The 18,172-nt window shown below is 40.7% G+C and overlaps 1 protein-coding gene across 1 annotated transcript; it reads left to right on the top strand.

Moving 5' to 3' along the window:
• Positions 1 to 306: 306 nt before the first annotated feature.
• LOC139468938 (neurogenic locus notch homolog protein 2-like) lies at positions 307 to 12,389 on the top strand. Its single transcript, XM_071251078.1, has 14 exons — positions 307 to 328; positions 2,862 to 2,989; positions 4,318 to 4,454; positions 4,639 to 4,766; positions 5,549 to 6,421; positions 6,833 to 6,937; positions 7,376 to 7,825; positions 8,066 to 8,176; positions 8,496 to 8,612; positions 9,124 to 9,234; positions 9,324 to 9,434; positions 9,617 to 9,733; positions 11,933 to 12,040; positions 12,132 to 12,389. Exons 1-14 carry the CDS (start codon positions 307 to 309, stop codon positions 12,314 to 12,316), a joined length of 2,703 nt encoding a protein of 900 aa, XP_071107179.1. The 3' UTR covers positions 12,317 to 12,389.
• Positions 12,390 to 18,172: the final 5,783 nt, after the last annotated feature.

Raw genomic sequence — 18,172 nt, 5'->3', positions numbered from 1 at the left:
CAATCACTGGATTGTGTGGTCCACACTTGATTATTTACAGGCCGTCGTCACATATTATAGCTGGAATATTGCAGGGTCAGGCATTTTATATGGCAGTGAAATTTATTGTTTGTTGTAATTTTGTTACATTGTTTCTGTTGAGATTCAATAGAAGTTCGTAACAATGTATTTTAACAATAATAAGTTGTCAGGAATGTATCAGGAATGTATTAAATGTAAACAGTAGTGCGGAAGTTACTACATTTTAATACTTTTGGAGTTAAGTGTAATCTGGCATTTTCCAGAATAGCTATAAACTAATCCAGCATGGCGTTGAACTTTCTAGAAGGTATTTAGACTATTAAATTGGCAAACGCATGCCTCATCTAGCAGTACATCAAGACCAGCGGTTGTGTGAAGATAATTTTATTCACCCTGGATATCCAGCCTAGGCCGATTTTGAAGCTTGACCGCTGTTGATGCCATGCGAATATTATTATCACTGACTCTATTGCTATTACAAATGCTATTGAATTTTATATTGCCCTTGTAACTGCCAGTACATTTTGTACTGTCACTCTGTTGTGTACTGCCATTAAAATCACTTCACAGTATTTTGTATTAATTTGTAGAACTAGTTAATTTTACTACACAATTGTTAATTGTAGACCATTTCATTGTTATTTGATGGTTCCACACAGAATTATTTTGCGAAGAGATTTCCGGGTTAATATGTTATTTCAATTTGGAAGTGGACACGTGACAGGTGTAAATAACAAACAAACAAACAAATCAAATAATGTAATCCGAATTCAAACGGTGTGACTTAGCATGCTGAATATAGACATTTGTAGATAGAAGCGGATATACTATATGTTTAATGGATTAAGATTGAGGATAACTGTAATATATGTTTTATATGATGTTATCATTATAATACCTTTCAATCCTGCTCCATCAGCGGCATCTACTGGGGCACCACAGGTTATCAGACGCAGGGTTCAACGGAGAATTCTTTCGTTTTCATCCTTGTTACCCGATATTCACATTTGTCATTTCATTTGATATATCATCAGCTACCTGCAAACGTTAATAAACAATTGACTCTCATCAAAATGCCAACTTACCATGTTTAGCAAATGGTTCCATTTGCATTGATTTTGACGAGGGTTATGATTGTGATAGCGTAGAAATGTAACCTTTATTATAAGAATGTATAAGTGTTGATCTGATGACATTACAAACAATGTCAAGATTGAGAGAGCAACCCCAGGCTTTCTGTACCATGTCCCCGTGATATAACTTGTTTTGCTACAGAACCTGCTCACGGAAGAGCGACAAGTATTAGATGTTGGCGAGGTTTTCAAACCAAGTCACAAATCGTTTCCCACGCTACTAGTAAGTTGATCACTGCCGATTCACCAAATAATGGTGGTAATACGCTATTCCAATAAACCCATCCAAGGTATACTTCGAAAGAATGATGCGGTGCGCGCCTTGCTGGAATGGACAGACGTAATTGAGCCTTTAAAGGTCATAACACAATATGAAGATATCTACATCAAACCTCACAGGCGCTGAGTTTGGAGTTGATAAATGGACTTCATCTGGTCCACTTCTTCTTGATAGTTCAATTGACCGCTTCCTAATACCGATCGTTATTTGCACGGACTGTAATCTCATGTATACTGTCCATGACTAATATATGTTATCAGAACAATGACATGCAATATTATATGTAGTCTGGCGTCATGGTCAATGTTATGAATCCCACTGGAATCGGTTGCGTATATGGTTCAGAAATCACAAGCACTCTGATACCTAGTTAATGTGACCCAGTAACGATTGATATAATATCTTACAGTGTATTCACTCCTGTGATACTGATAGTGAACGATAACATCAGACATCAGTAGTTGACAGATACAGAACTTCCCGCTGTGTCGGAGGATTGATATAACTGCCTGTATCTGCACTGTTAAGGGGAAAGAATAAGCAGGTATACAGCGAGTATTCATTTAGGTGGACAGACCTATAGTACACATCCGGACAACAGTCACATAGGAAAAAGACACAGTGTATACCTCTATACATACGGTAAAGCACCATGTGGAACTGGAACTGCATGTTTATTGTTGTTTTGTCGTTTGTTTACTGGATTGAGGTAAGTAAATAGGTGGTATTTTGTCATTCAGTTTAATATCCTGTTAAATGCTGCATCTATTTTAAAAAGAAATATATTTTTGATTTGATTGTTGCTGTCTCATGTGCATCTCTCTCTCCGACAGCCCTGTACCAGCAGCGGCAGTGTGTCTGTACATCTACTGGAGTACCACAAGTCATTAGACACAGGATGCAAGGGAGGCTTATTTGCATCTCATCCCTGTGATCTGATGTTCACCTTTTGTCTGAAGGGTTTGTCCAATAACGTGTAAGTCTTTTTATCTTATATCAAATGATGTCAAATGATGTGTAACTTCATGAAATACCAAACTTCAATCTGACAATAAACAACGTGACGTTGGGTTAACATTCTCTTTGTATTGGACCTATAGTTCTGATAAAACTAATACTGTATTATTGTACATGGTTAACATTAGTAGTGTTGGACGTTCAATGTTATCTGATGTAACAGTTTCAAAGCGCTGCTGACCAAGGTACATGTACTCATGTCAAAGTCAGATGAAGTCACATCAATAGGCATTATTTCAGCCATATACCGACGCCTGCATAACTTAAGGTCCCAGTACAAGTCGAATTTGGGACGAACGTATCTATTTCTCGGTTACAATGTATAAACCACACATTACATGTACATATCTTATTGCTTCCTTACATGTTATTTCCGATCGCATTTTGTTCTTGTATGTATGAGGGATGAGCGTTACTGTATCACAGTTCCTGCACAAAGATGAGTGACATGTACAAGGAAACAAGGGACGTCATATTTGGAACGAGCATTAATGGCGGGGTAGCCAATCCCGTTGTCAAGTCGTTCAAAACCTTACAGGTAATCTGACAGCATTGTCGAGTTGCTGGTCGCCATAACATGACGTCTACATCTCCAGCAAGGACATTACCGTACTTTAACCACAAAACGCATATATACAATGTGAAAATTGGAGCACTGTTGTTCAACCATAATATTCAGGGTGTATGAACATGGTTTAGCGTGGGGAGAATAAAACAGGTCCAAGTTTTTTTAATGACATTTAAAGCCTGCATATGGGTGTTTAAGACTCATATAAACACGATATAAAGCGACTTTTGCACTTTTGAATACTTAAAAATCATAAATAACTCTGTACACTTTACGTGAACATAGAGGGTGGTCGGAATACAGTGCGAGATCTGCATGCAGTGGTCGATAGTTGAGTTTTTGTTCTCTGGACAGAACTGGACTGTACTGGTGCTTTCTAGTGACAGCTACACGCGCTCAGCTTTTATGTAAGTCAGTGTGTATCTGTTTCAATCATGCAGAACCTATTGCACAATTTAATTTATGGTAATTTGATATAATTCAGTAATATTGCAGACTGCCAAATATAATTTGAAAATTAGACTCCAGTGACGAAAGTGAAAGAGAATTTTGAGCATCACCAGCGAATAAAATGTGTGTTTGTTGTTTACCACCGCACTCAGCAATAGCCCAGGTATAAGGCGGCAGTCTGTAAATAATCGAGTTTGAACCAGACAATCCAGTGATTGACATCATGAGCATCGATACGAAGACATTCGTCCACCAAGTCAGCGAGCCTGTCCACTCGATCCCGTTAGTCGCCTCTAACAACAAGCATAGTCGCCTTTTACGACAAGAGTGGGTAGCTGACGACCTGTTCTAACCCGGATCTTCACGGGTAGAATTGAAATGTAATATAAGGGTTCGACCTAGGTATATTTTAAGAACAGACAATGACAACATAACCACTTGTGATCAGTTATAAGTTGTCCGGCATTCTCCATAAAATTCCTGGGGCTTTATGTCATGAATCGTATGTAACACGTTTGGAGGACAATGGTATTAATAAGCACATGAGATTAATGAGCACAAGGGAGAACGTACGTAACGGGTAGAAGTATCAATGAAGACAATTACTAATCTACCCAGACTCTGAAGATGCACGAAAAAGACTTGGGTTCGATTCTCTACATGGGAAGCCAATTCCTGGTGTAAATGCCGTGAAGTTGAAAAGATTATTTCTAAATGAGTCGTAAAACCCTACTCTCTCTCACTGAAACTTGCAACAGGAGAAACACACTCAGGAAAACCGAGTCAAAGCTACATGTCATTTGAGCATCACTGAACTCCGTATTCAAACATAATCCTTGTGTGTTCAGACAGGCGCTGTGTTTGAGGCTAAAGTGGGTGATGATTACTGGCTGTCAAACACACCACTTCCTCTAGATGACATGACGACACCTCTACCGCCGTCTCACAATGGCACCACCATCACTCTCACTGACAAAGATGCAAGGTGCGTCACTGCTTTGAATATTGTTGATAACGAGTGCGCCCTGTGTCATAATGCAGGTCCCAACATACATCAGATTATACAATACTTCTTATACAATACTCCATTGTTGTCTTCAGTTATAGTTATATAAAAGCCGGACAATCTGACATTGTCATTGCAAATAAGGCGTGACCCGTTATTCCAGGTTAACTCTGACCATCACTGTGACCTGTGACCCCCACTACTACGGACCCAGGTGTTCTGTCCTGTGTGACCCAGGACCAGCAGATCACTACACGTGTGCCCCGGATGGGACGAAAAGGTGCATTAAAGGTAGTACATCATCAAAAAATGACTCCTGCATTGCAGACATATCTACCAAATACTAAGAAATCCCTCTCGACTACCATGTAATATGCCTCTGAGTAATTTCACTTTAGATCTATAACTACTGTGTCTATTTTACATTTATGTAATCAAGCTTCATACATGTTTCCGGGGGTGAGGTTAAATGGGGTTTAACGTCGCTTCCAAGATCATTACACTAATATAGCGACATGCATGCACGTGTGCGTGTGCGTGTGCGTGTGCGTGTGTGTGCGTGCGTGCGTGCGTGCGTGCGTGCGTGCGTGCGTACGTGCGTGCGTGTGTGTGTGTGTGTGTGTGCGTGTGTGTGTGTGTGTGTGTGTGTGTGTTTGTACTAGTTCGGACTAATGCTGAATTTATAGTGCAAGCCCACCATGCCGCTGTTTAACATGAATACTCCACTCAGACACAGTATACTGACTCCGAGCCGACCAGTCCTTGTTTTAGCCCTTTAATGCCGAGCGTCAGACAGGGTAACAAGTGCTATCGTTTAACGTCTTTTGGTATGACGCGGTCGGGGATCGAGCCCCCGACCTTCCGCTCTCCGGGCAGACGCTCTACCACTCGACCACGAAGGTGGTCGTATTTGTCTGGACATGACAGGTATGTCTGCGAGAAATCAGGAATATGTCAGATGGGCGGAAGCTGTAAATGTCCATACGGTAATGTGTACAAACACTCCTTGACGTGCAACAACGGAGGAACGTGTGTAATTGCTGGGTACACCTTCAACTGTTCATGTCTCCCAGGGCACGGCAGTTTATATTGTGAGACAACACCATGCAGAGCCTCAACCTGTAAGAATAACGGAACGTGTCGCATTAATGGAACAAGACACCAGTGTGAATGTGCGCCTGGCTACAGCGGTATCTCGTGTGAGACTACCCCCTGCACCAGCAATCCTTGTCAGAATCAAGGAACATGTCGTCCTACTGGGTCAACGTTCAACTGTTCCTGTCCATCTGGATTTAACGGCACACGTTGTGAGACCACCCCCTGCACCAAAAACCCCTGTCAGAATCAAGGAACATGTCGTCCTACTGGGTCAACGTTCAACTGTTCCTGTCCATCTGGATTTAACGGCACACGTTGTGAGACCACCCCCTGCACCAGCAATCCTTGTCAGAATCAAGCAACATGTCGTCCTACTGGGTCAACGTTCAACTGTTCCTGTCCATCTGGATTTAACGGCACACGTTGTGAGACCACCCCCTGCACCAGCAATCCTTGTCAGAATCAAGGAACATGTCGGCCTACTGGGTCAACGTTCAACTGTTCCTGTCCATCTGGATTTAACGGCACACGTTGTGAGACCACCCCCTGCACCAGCAATCCTTGTCAGAATCAAGGAACATGTCGGCCTACTGGGTCAACGTTCAACTGTTCCTGTCCATCTGGATTTAACGGCACACGTTGTGAGACCACCCCCTGCACCAGCAATCCTTGTCAGAATCAAGGAACATGTCGTCCTACTGGGTCAACGTTCAACTGTTCCTGTCCATCTGGATTTAACGGCACACGTTGTGAGACCACCCCCTGCACCAGCAATCCTTGTCAGAATCAAGGAACCTGCCATGCCACCGGGGCAAATATCACTTGTTCATGTCCTCCTGGATTTAGTGGTAAGTTCATATTGGAAACGTATAGCTTTGACGTTTCTTAAATTTCACTTTCTGACCGCACATTCATAATATCGGTACATGCCAGAAATGGTGCAAAATTTTCAGCCAACATTAACACAAGTTAAGACCCTATTGATGCCTAACCTTGAAACTAAATGTGTTGATGCATCAGCATACATGGATATCGCACACATTCTTGGACATACCCTGAGACAACATGCTGCTCTCTCCAACAAACATGATAAAATTGTTGATACAATCCCTTTAATTCCCTCCTATATATATATCTGTGTCATGTTCAATAACCACCATGCATTAGTTTACTTCTTGGGTAACGTACATGTTCATTCATTTGAACACCCTCGTCAACTTTCTGTTGGTTCCTGACACTATCGATCATGTTCTATTCAGGGATGCACTGTGATAGTAGAGTTGTCATGTCCACACTACAGATGATGTTTACAAAGCCTAAACCTGATGTTAAAACTCAAAGTACAAGAACCTCTCCAACCACAGGTATACAATCCCTAATGCTCATCTTCAAAGACACTTTATTGGCAGCTATTACATGTACGTGTATGCGATATATATTACATTAGTTGGACCTGGCTAAAATATGATCCGGAAATGAGCATGTGATGAAAACTTTGCAGTGAGTCATGAAAAATCATAGTTATCTGGCACTTGTATTTGTTAATATGAATCTGAGAAACTAAACTGTGCCGATAAGCTCTGCAACCTTTCTATTAATAAGGCACTGAAACCCTCTCCATAATCATAAGACATGTGTGCTAAAAGCAGAGTCCAGTTTATGATTCCGACGATATCACATGCATGTGTTTGTGTATCACTATCAAATAGGGATGACACAAGGTGTTCGTCACTGTAGGAAGTACATGAAGGTTATCAGCGTGACAAAAATACAGGTCGTGTTTCCTCTTCTGGTGTCCCCAGGTTTTGAAAAGTGTCTTTGCAAGAATGGCGGCTCCTCTACAGAGAAAGAGAACGGCGTTGGCTGTGATTGTACCTCAGGGTTCACTGGACAGTATTGTGAGACAGTGATAGGGCTTTGTTCAGATAGTCTTTGTAAGAATGGAGGCACGTGTGTTGAGCTGCGAGGAAACCACACCTGCCTCTGTCCCCGTGGTTTCACAGGTGACACGTGTGAACACGTCGACCATTGTATCGTCAATCGTTGTCATCAAGGAACATGCGTCAACAGAGGTCACCATTTTGTGTGTCGATGTCATCCTGGCTATTCTGGTCATCGATGTGAAACTCACAACCCCTGTCATCAAAACGGCCCTTGTTTGAATGGAGGGACATGTTTAGTGCAGGCACAGAAAGCCACGTGTCACTGCCCAATTGGATTTACTGGCTCTACATGCGAAACAACGGTCAAAGGTAGGCAGTGGATTATTTCCAGTATATCCATGAAACATGTCTGTTGCAATATCATTAATATTTTCTGTTTCAGAATATTTGATAAAACAACATTGAAATATATGTACCCCAAACCAAATATTTTACTTCTTTTACACGACTGTCAATAAAAATAAAGCTGTGTCGTGGTTTCTTGACAATCTTCATCAGACATCTATGTGGTTCTTACAATTTTAATAATTTGAATTACTACTTCATTAGGTTGTCCCGACAACATCAGTAACTGTGAGTTTGCGGAGTGTCCAGATCTTAACCCTCCTCGATGTGTGCGTTGTCGGGCTGGGTACACGCAGGTTGAAGGAAGATGCCAAAGTAAGTTGATTATCAGAAATACAATGTACAGTAGAAGGTGTCATCAGATGGATGTTCGGATCATGCAGAAGTTGAAAAAGAGTGGCTCTGCGAAACCAGACAATCACTTTTGTCAGTATATGCTTGTCATTGGATAGAATCCGAGATTCGTCTTGATTACGATTCATGGTGTGTCAGCACCATACCTCTTCTCGTGAAAGACAATCATCACTTTCGGCTTCCCCTCAAATTTACCTTTCACTCTTTTATGTGACTGAGCCCATTGAACCTCAGCTCATTCATTCACTTGTGATAATGTGTGTTGTATCTGCTATTTCAGCCTGTCCACCCCACACCCCTATCCTGCACTGCGAGGAAGAGGCATCAGTCGGGTGTCTCTTCTGGTGGTGCAACAGGTGCGAGCAGGGGTTTTACCGTGAAGCCACTGCGTGTGAAGGTGATGGTTCCTTATAGACCTCTTCAGTCAAGGTTTCACCATCAGAGGCCTGGCTAAGTCATTCCAGATATTTTATAGTAGACAATCAGAGAAATGTACTCAACATGACACGTCCCTTGTCAATACGATGCAGCCTGATATCCAATTTAAATTTAAATGACACCTCCTTTCTCCTTACTTAATTTAAACTGTGAGAGGAGGGTGCTGCCGGTAGAGCAGGGCTACTTACCTCTTTCGTTAACAACCAGTGTCAGCACTGATTTTTAGAGATCCATTCATATTGTTTTCATCACTATAATGCCTTTCACACCATATAATATCTGTTTCGGCAGATATTCGAGACTGACTATTCTATTGTTGACGTTTTGGATTTCTCTATCAACCTTATCTAAAACGTCACATAACGTCAATGATATATTTTCAAATAATTCATGCATATTTAAGTTAAAAAAACAATATCTAACAGTATTTTTTGACATCCATCTTATATCATTCTTTGCATCCAATACAGTCTGTCCCCGTCTCCACGTCGGATGTCGGGATCACGTTTGCTCCTCCACAACTGACGTCAGATGTGTCAGTTGTCATACGGGCTTCTTCCTAGCTGGGAGCACGTGTAAGGGTAAGGTTTTGATTATGTTTACCATGTAACTTTACTCATTAAATATACGTTTCTTTAATACCTACTTGCTTTCTTACATGTTCCTCCAGAATGCCCTTCCCCAAACCCAACATGCGACGAAGTCATCTGTAGTGATGCCAATGACGTGACTTGCACCAAGTGTAAAGATGGATACTTAGAAGTGGACGGCCAATGTATTCGTGAGTCATTACTTACGTTGAGAACACCTAGTGTCATACTGATTTTCAGTGATTCATTCATATAATACCAGCCTGCAACAGTTCCCGTGGAGCTGATTTCCCATTCTGAACATTATAATTCTCATCTAGTTTCCTTTTAACGTTTTTCGGATGCTTATCCCTGGCATTATGTCCTCTGTCAGCGTGTCCGTCCACGATCCTGATCCCTGACTGTGTGGACGTCGTCAGAGACGGCTGCTTCAAACACTGGTGTAGGAAGTGTGCTCCTGGCTTCTTCATCAGCGGAACAGCCTGTGATGGTAAATATTCTTATCGTTTTGAACCGTAATTGGTGTTGTATCACTGCTACGAATACTGAATGTATAGTATTACGTATCTAGTGGTTCTTATTTCGTAGATTGAAGTTATTTTACTTCTGCTTACCTACAGTAAACTACGTTTATAACGAACACGCTTATAACGAACTGGCCGATATAACGAACTTATATTTTAGTCCCTGTCATTTGTTGTATATATGTTGTATATTTTGCTAATAACGAACTACGGTTATAACGAACTAAAATTAGTGGTCCCTTTGAGTTCGTTATAACCGTAGTTTACTGTATAAGCATCATCTACGAAGAACACAACCCCAATCGGTTACTTCCAGTATTGTGCATGAAGCCTGGTGTTATCACTGATTTTCCGTGACCAATTCATAAGCTGTTCACAACTATTTCGCCAAATAGATACTCGAGAATGGTGTCGACGTTTTGTAAGTTTCACTTGGTTGTCCAGTTCTCGTTTACAGTCTTGATTGTCTTCGAATCAGCATAATTTTTAGCTAAAAACTAATAACTGCCGTCATTATATCAAAACAAAACATACATACAAAGCTAAATGTAAGCCACTAGTGTCCTTTGATGTTGAGGGTATCAGGGCTAAGCATTTGCTTGTTTCATAATTTACTTACTACTAAAATCAGCGTCACACAGACTGCGACTTCCTATTTAGTTCCAACTTGGCGTTTGTAATTGTGTCCATCCCATAGTTCAGTGCGTCCCCTCCCCAACGTGTGTTGACAAATAGCTGAGTGCAATTCCATCCTATATTTCACTTTGCCCCTTAACCAACGTGGGTTGTCAAATAGCTGAGTGCAAATCCATCCTTTATTTCAGTTTTCCCCTACCGTACGTGGGTTGTGAAATGGCTGAGCGAAATTCCATCCTATATTTCAGTTTGCGCCTTAACCAACGCGGGTTGTCAACTGTCTGAGTGCAATTCCATCCTATATTTCAGTTTGTCCCTTAACCATCGTTGGTTGCCAACTGTCTGAGTGCAATTCCATCCTATATTTCAGTTTGTCCCTTAACCAACGCGGGTTGCCAACTGTCTGAGTGCAATTCCATCCTATATTTCAGTTTGCGCCTTAACCAACGCGGGTTGCCAACTGTCTGAGTGCAATTCCATCCTATATTTCAGTTTGTCCCTTAACCAACGTGTGTTGTCAACTGTCTGAGTGCAAATCCATCCTATATTTCAGTTTGTCCCTTAACCAACGTTGGTTGTCAACTGTCTGAGTGCAATTCCATCCTATATTTCAGTTTGTCCCTTAACCAACGTTGGTTGCCAACTGTCTGAGTGCAGTTCCATCCTATATTTCACTTTGCCCCTTATCCAACGTTGGTTGCCAACTGTCTGAGTGCAATTCCATCCTATATTTCAGTTTGCCTCTTAACCAACGCGGGTTGTCAACTGTCTGAGTGCAAATCCATCCTATATTTCAGTTTGCCCCTTAACCATCGTTGGTTGCCAACTGTCTGAGTGCAATTCCATCCTATATTTCAGTTTGCCCCTTAACCAACGTGTGTTGTCAACTGTCTGAGTGCAAATCCATCCTATATTTCAGTTTGCCTCTTAACCAACGTGTGTTGTCAACTGTCTGAGTGCAAATCCATCCTATATTTCAGTTTGTCCCTTAACCAACGTGTGTTGTCAACTGTCTGAGTGCAAATCCATCCTATATTTCAGTTTGCCCCTTAACCATCGTTGGTTGCCAACTGTCTGAGTGCAAATCCATCCTATATTTCAGTTTGCCTCTTAACCAACGTGTGTTGTCAACTGTCTGAGTGCAAATCCATCCTATATTTCAGTTTGTCCCTTAACCAACGTGTGTTGTCAACTGTCTGAGTGCAAATCCATCCTATATTTCAGTTTGCCCCTTAACCATCGTTGGTTGCCAACTGTCTGAGTGCAATTCCATCCTATATTTCAGTTTGCCTCTTAACCAACGTGTGTTGTCAACTGTCTGAGTGCAAATCCATCCTATATTTCAGTTTGCCCCTTAACCATCGTTGGTTGCCAACTGTCTGAGTGCAATTCCATCCTATATTTCAGTTTGCCCCTTAACCAACGTGTGTTGTCAACTGTCTGAGTGCAAATCCATCCTATATTTCAGTTTGCCTCTTAACCAACGTGTGTTGTCAACTGTCTGAGTGCAAATCCATCCTATATTTCAGTTTGCCCCTTAACCAACGTGGGTTGTGAGCTGGCTGGGTGTAATTCCACCGAAGACTCGCGCTGTGTCCGATGTTTCCATGGTTACGAATTACAAGGTGGGACCTGCAGTAAGTAGATAGTTTTTCAATTTTTCAATTTTCTGTTTCGTGCGACTTTCAACAATAATTGTATTTAAATGTATCTCACAATGCATTTCAGCACATTCCAATGGCAACGGACCGAGTACTACTTCCAGTCAGTGTGCGGATCATCCTAAAGCCGACTGTGCGTCCCTACAGTCATCTCTCAATGTCTGCTCAGAACCGAGTACGGCCTGTCGCTCCTGCCCTCGATACTGCAACATGTGTCACTCGTGTACACAAGGCGTGCCTATCATTGGATGATGAAGCAATGTTAGCTGTGCTAAAAGAATCATTTAAGGGTGCTTATATAATACATTATATATGGTATACATAATAAAACCGAAAAAACATCAACATCGTTGGAATTATATATGGTATAGACGTTTATATAATGGCAGAAAAAAATCCTGTGCACCACTGACTGCATTTGGGAATATAAAAAATAACAAACAGAGCGCTTCATATTCATGAAATCATTACTGCGTGAAAGAAAAAGGTTTCACTTACTTCAGTGGAGGTAACATTTGCGTGAAACAACATGCTTTCATGAACATCACACGTGTCAGCATAACGTAATAAAAGAAAGAAAAGAAAGAAATATCTGCTCTATTTTACGATTCCGAGCATGTGTTTATGAAATCCCCATGAAATAGTGATGATACTAGGTGTTTGGGATAACACTCTTTGATTTATAATAAAGAGTTTTCTGAAGTTGAGAAAAGGGATATTTTCATTGCAGTGAACATAAAGCTTGATATTTCACTGCAGTGAACATAACACTTTGACGGAACTGTTGTCATACAAGAGTTACCTCCCCTTAAATTCTCTCCCTTTATCGTAAGTGTCAAGCACATACACAAACTGTTGACGTTCTTTTCACGTTAGTTCCACATTGACAGGGCAAAATAATGACAGATGGTCATTAATGAGGTTAATATTACGTTTTGTCTTTTATTATTTTCTCGAAAATGTTTCATTATAAACTGTAGATTTCTTATTTAACTCGTCAAGCGAGACTTCGTTTGGCAAAGCGCCATTTTTGTTACTTGACCAGCGTGTATTCTTTCGCTTCCAACAGCGGTCTCCTAGTTTTCAAGAATATTTTTTGTTATAGTTTATTTTGTATATAATCATATAGAAATTTGTGATATGGAATTTTCGTGACCCTAAATAATTTTTATATACTTTTGTTCATATATTTAAAGATTTTGCAAACACGAAACTACTTTTAAAGTCGCAAATACAAGGGGTGGTGAACCGTCCATGTGTGTTAGGTAGGGAGAATTTACTTTTCAAGGTTTTACATTTTGAATGAAATAATTAAATTTTTCCGTTAGAAAACTACACAAAAAGTATATAATAAATAGGATATTTCATGTGTTTCGTGAAATGAGATGAGAGAAACATGATATTTCACGAGACCTCTATATCGTCATAGAAAAAGCATGGTCGATTGTACCTCAAATGTGAAATTTAGACACCAAAGGCTGGAGCTTTAAGTTGACGATTGGGAGTTACACCAGTTTTCCCCAGTTTGATACAGATACAATCTTTAAATTTAACTGCTATTTAAATGAGTTATATTATTAACGCTTGAAAATGATCTCAGTGTAGTGAGGATGAGGTAGTTACTTGTCTGGTTGTGTGTCATCGTATCCCGTTGGCTGGTTTGCCCGGCCTTTACACTTATGTACAGACATCAACAACAGCTAAGCTCAATGTCATTGTACACTAGCCATTTGGCTGTAGGGAAGATAACAGTGAGTAAGTGAGTGAGTTGGGTTTAACGCCAGTTATATCACGGCGTGTCAGCTTAATGTAGGAGGAAAACCCAAAGTAAAGCAGGTCTCAGACGTTTACCACTTCGGTGAAACCCACGAGCACGGGTATGGTGCTGACAAACCTAGAAACATAATCGGGGCGAACCGGGATTCGAACCCACAGCGAATCGCGGCGAAGTTAGACGACTGGGCCACCCGTGGCCCCTGGAAGATTACAGAGATGGTCGTTGATGTTCAAAATGCCTCAAAACACCGCTTTAACCAAACAAGTCAAGTATTTGATATATAAGATAAGTACATATATTTGATCCAAGTATAAGGTTGTTGTCTTTATCTTCAGCTTATTTACGGTCATTGTCCGTGTATTTCGACACTCTGTACTATGTAATTTCACCTGTAGCAGTTTTCAATATTCAAAAGAATTCTATCCAGACAGCCGGACTAGCAAACTTACAAAAGTTACCTGCCAAGTTGAAAGGTTGCCAGTCAAGATTTTGTAAATTGAACGACCAACTCTTTGCAAATGATAAGGAATTGACGCACCACCCCGTCAGTATGATCCCGACATGAGTATGATGTGTACAGCCCATTTCTGGTGCCCCCCGCCGTGATATTGCTGGAATATTGCTAAAAGCGGCGTAAAACCATACTCACTCACTCATACTGCTGTTTCTGAACGCTAACAATGGCTAAAGAAAAATTTCGTGCAGTCGCAAAGGGGTCGCTTAAATGTATTCGTAGATGATCGTTCGTCAGCTAATATGAGTTTCAAACAAATTTTTATTTATATATTTTACACACAGGATTTGGAAAATGAACACTCCCATCTGGCGTTCATTTTGAAAAAGTTAACAGCCCGAAACGAAAACACATCCTCTCTGTCGATCGGCAGGCAGGTATCTTCAACGCAGAGCCTATAACTTTGTTTCGAGATAAAGGGCATTATTCAATGTTAACTGCTCGATCGACTGGCAACATATCTCGTGTTATTACTTATTTTAGCTGTTTGTTGACTTTCTTGTTTTTGTTGTTTAACGCCATACTCAATAATATTCTAGATATATGGGGGGAGTCTGTAAAGAATTGAGTCTGGATCAGACAACTCAGTGATTGACAACATGAGCATCGATCTACGCAATTGGGATCGATGACGTGTATCAACGAAGTCAGCGATCCTGACCACCCGATCCCGTTAGTCGCCTCTTACGACAAGCATAATCGCCTCTTACGGCCAGCATGGGTTGCTGAAGACCTATTCTAACACGGATCTTCACGGGATATTTTCCCTATACACATGGCGTAGTATGCCTTTTCAAACGTAACTAGATACCACTTATCAAAGTCAGCATGTAACTTAGATAACAACACTGATGGCGTTTCAGAGTCAAGTGGATATTGCCTCAGCATAACGATATGATAGCAGTGACGAGAGATTCCGGTATTGATAGTCGTGTAACAAATATCATTAAAACATGCATCTGGTAAGATTTCAAATAAATTAGAACCAGTATTAAACATTAGCACCGTGTCTGACTTGTATAAAGTAAAAGCATGTTTGGGATAACCGGTAACGTGAGAGAGTGGGTTTCGTGCCGCTTTGAACATTATTCCAGTTATATCACGGCGTGTTAGCTTAATGTGGGAGGAAAGCCCGAAGTAATGCAGGTCTTAGACGTTTAACACTTTGATGAAACCCACGAGCACAGGTGTGGTGCTGACAAACCAAGAAACAAATCAGGGCGAACCTGAATTCGAACCGTGAATATTCCTTATAAATTCCAATGAATTGAAGTCTGATTAAAAAACATACGTTTCCGTTCCCCCCAAAAGCAAACTGCGATCACACATGGAATTGGCAATATAGCACCAGTGGTGGGATGGATGTGGAATGATATGTGGGTAATCATTTCATTTGATTCGCTGCTATAACGATAGATACAATTTTTTGATGAAGGCTGGATCTTTTTCATCGACACACACAGCTTTTCCCATGTCGATTCGTTACCTGATCTCCAAACGGACTCCTCAACGGGCAGTTTGAAGATGGAGTTTGCGATCTGGCCCAAGTTAATTTCGGACTCTTGCAACTGTCAACCGTATTCACTTTGTCACTGACCCTAATATATTGTTGTTGTGATGTCATTTAACTCTGGCTTGCTCTCGTTAGCAGTCACAACAGTATCTTTGCAATATATCTTTTGGTTGTTGGAACACTTCAGTGTGGGGCAGGGTACAATTACAGACAGGGTACTAGGGGCGGAGTTTGTCCATGACCCACGCGAGAAATACATTTCCATTCATTTCTGTGTGGTAGTTTCTGTTATTTTCAGTTGTTCTAAATAAAAGACCACAACTCCGGAAAAACCCTTGACTATAACACACAGTGAGAGTACGATAAAACTCTCCCACATCTATCCACAGCCAACTATCTACAACCGGTGCAGATCACCCACCATCTAAATAAGAAGCCTTCGTCTGTGGTTCTCTGAATTGTTCAAAGGTAATTATTTCTCACTACGACAAGTTACCAAAGGATGTGCGTTGGTACTTGGGGCGAAACAGCATTATCGTGAGCAAACTCCGCTTGCCTAATTGAAAAATCGAGGTTGACCTACTTTCGAAACTGAACGCACTTGTACGACATAAATAAACATGTATTACGAACTTCGATATTTTGTTTATTTAAAATACGTGACTTTCAATTGGGTTAGAAAATACAAATGCGTAGAAACTACAGCAGAACTCACTTCTACGAACACTCAAAACTAGATCCTGGGCTCATTAATATTCATGAGTTATTCCTTTTTTTATGGACCAAGTTCCCGGAAAAGTTTGAGGTCATCGGCTTGTATCATGTCCAGTTCGATTCACGTGCAAACATAACTTACAGATTGTTATTGCCACCGATTTAATTAATGATTAGATTGTTGTATTACATTGGTAACGGGAAATACAATGGGTATAAAAAAATAACACTTAGCCAAATGTATCTGTGTTATGGTACACAACAATCTCAAGGGGAAAGGGTAATCGAAACACAGCTACAATAAATAGCCGTCACGAAAACGTGGAGGAAGGTTACTGTTATTCTAATTTAGATCCAAGCAGGCGTTTTCATGAAGTTTTAACATGTTCCTCTCAGTCAAACATGATTTCATTAAAAGCGACCGAGACTAATGATATACATTTTCCGCTTATATCTACTAATGATATACCTTCATGTGTGCAGGCTGGGAGCTCCCTCAAATCTCTTTGCGTTTCAATGACAGTTTCATCTTTAGAATTTTCCTCTTAATAATATGTGATCGAGAAATGTTCATGAAAAACACCTCTCCTGGTGGAGGATGTGCTTTCATATTTACAGGTCGGCAGCTTGCTGAGACTGGCCTTTACAGCTACTATTCCATCGCATCGCAACAATCAGTTTCTAACCTCTTGCAAAGGAAGGTGTGTTTGCATGGAGGCCTCTCGCTAATAATACAAGTGCTATACATTCATATTTTTATAATATGCTTTGGCAGCAAAAGAGTATAATATATTATGCCGATAGGCGCTCTAACAAGCCAGTTGTTTTTACTAAATAGCAGCATTTATCAAATATGTTCAGAAATATTTGGGTCGAGACATTAAACACTCCCCTATACCCCACTCTATACCCCACTGTTTTGCAAAAAAAAGAATGTATGTCTAGATCTTGAGTGTTTCTCTTTACTTGTTACAAGCAGCAGATTCTCAGCACTTGTACGAAAAATTAAGATAGCGATTTCGTTAAGAAATCAGTAAGCGTTATTGTGTCACTGAATTGTCTGTTCACTATCAATGTATCAAGTAATCTTGATCAGGAAACGCGCCAAGTGGTGATAAATGGTAACCTAAATGCACAAAGGTATCGAGACGAGGTTCTTCAAACGGCGGTATTACCATTCTTATGTTGACAGCCACAGGGAACAAGCTCTTTTGGAGAAATGGCGCAGAATCGCCTATGACTTCATCAGGAGAATGACATCAGTATGACGACGTGTATCAGCCTGCATGGTCGCACACACAACATTAGGCACTAGAAAATCACAAAAAGAGAAACACGTGGACTTGAAATTGTCTGTCTGCTAAATTATGTATATCTATTAAAATACTGCGCTTCCATGTAATGCCATTTGGGTTTTTTAGATTGAAAATACACTGCTTGGTGCTTGTTTAACATGGCATTACACAACTACAGAACCTCTGAAGTTAGCACAAGCACTGTAGGTAGAGTGAGTGAACACTCCGCAGACCACAATTTGGTATCTGATTGCTTCCATTAGACGGCGATGACAGTTGGCTTTGGAATCTAGTG

Source organism: Haliotis cracherodii, unplaced genomic scaffold (assembly GCF_022045235.1).
Source record: "Haliotis cracherodii isolate W230 unplaced genomic scaffold, xgHalCrac1.p SCAF_2, whole genome shotgun sequence".
Lineage (NCBI taxonomy): Eukaryota > Metazoa > Mollusca > Gastropoda > Lepetellida > Haliotidae > Haliotis > Haliotis cracherodii.
The sequence above is the reverse complement of the archived record's forward strand: the minus strand, read 5'-3'. Positions and strand labels throughout refer to the sequence as shown.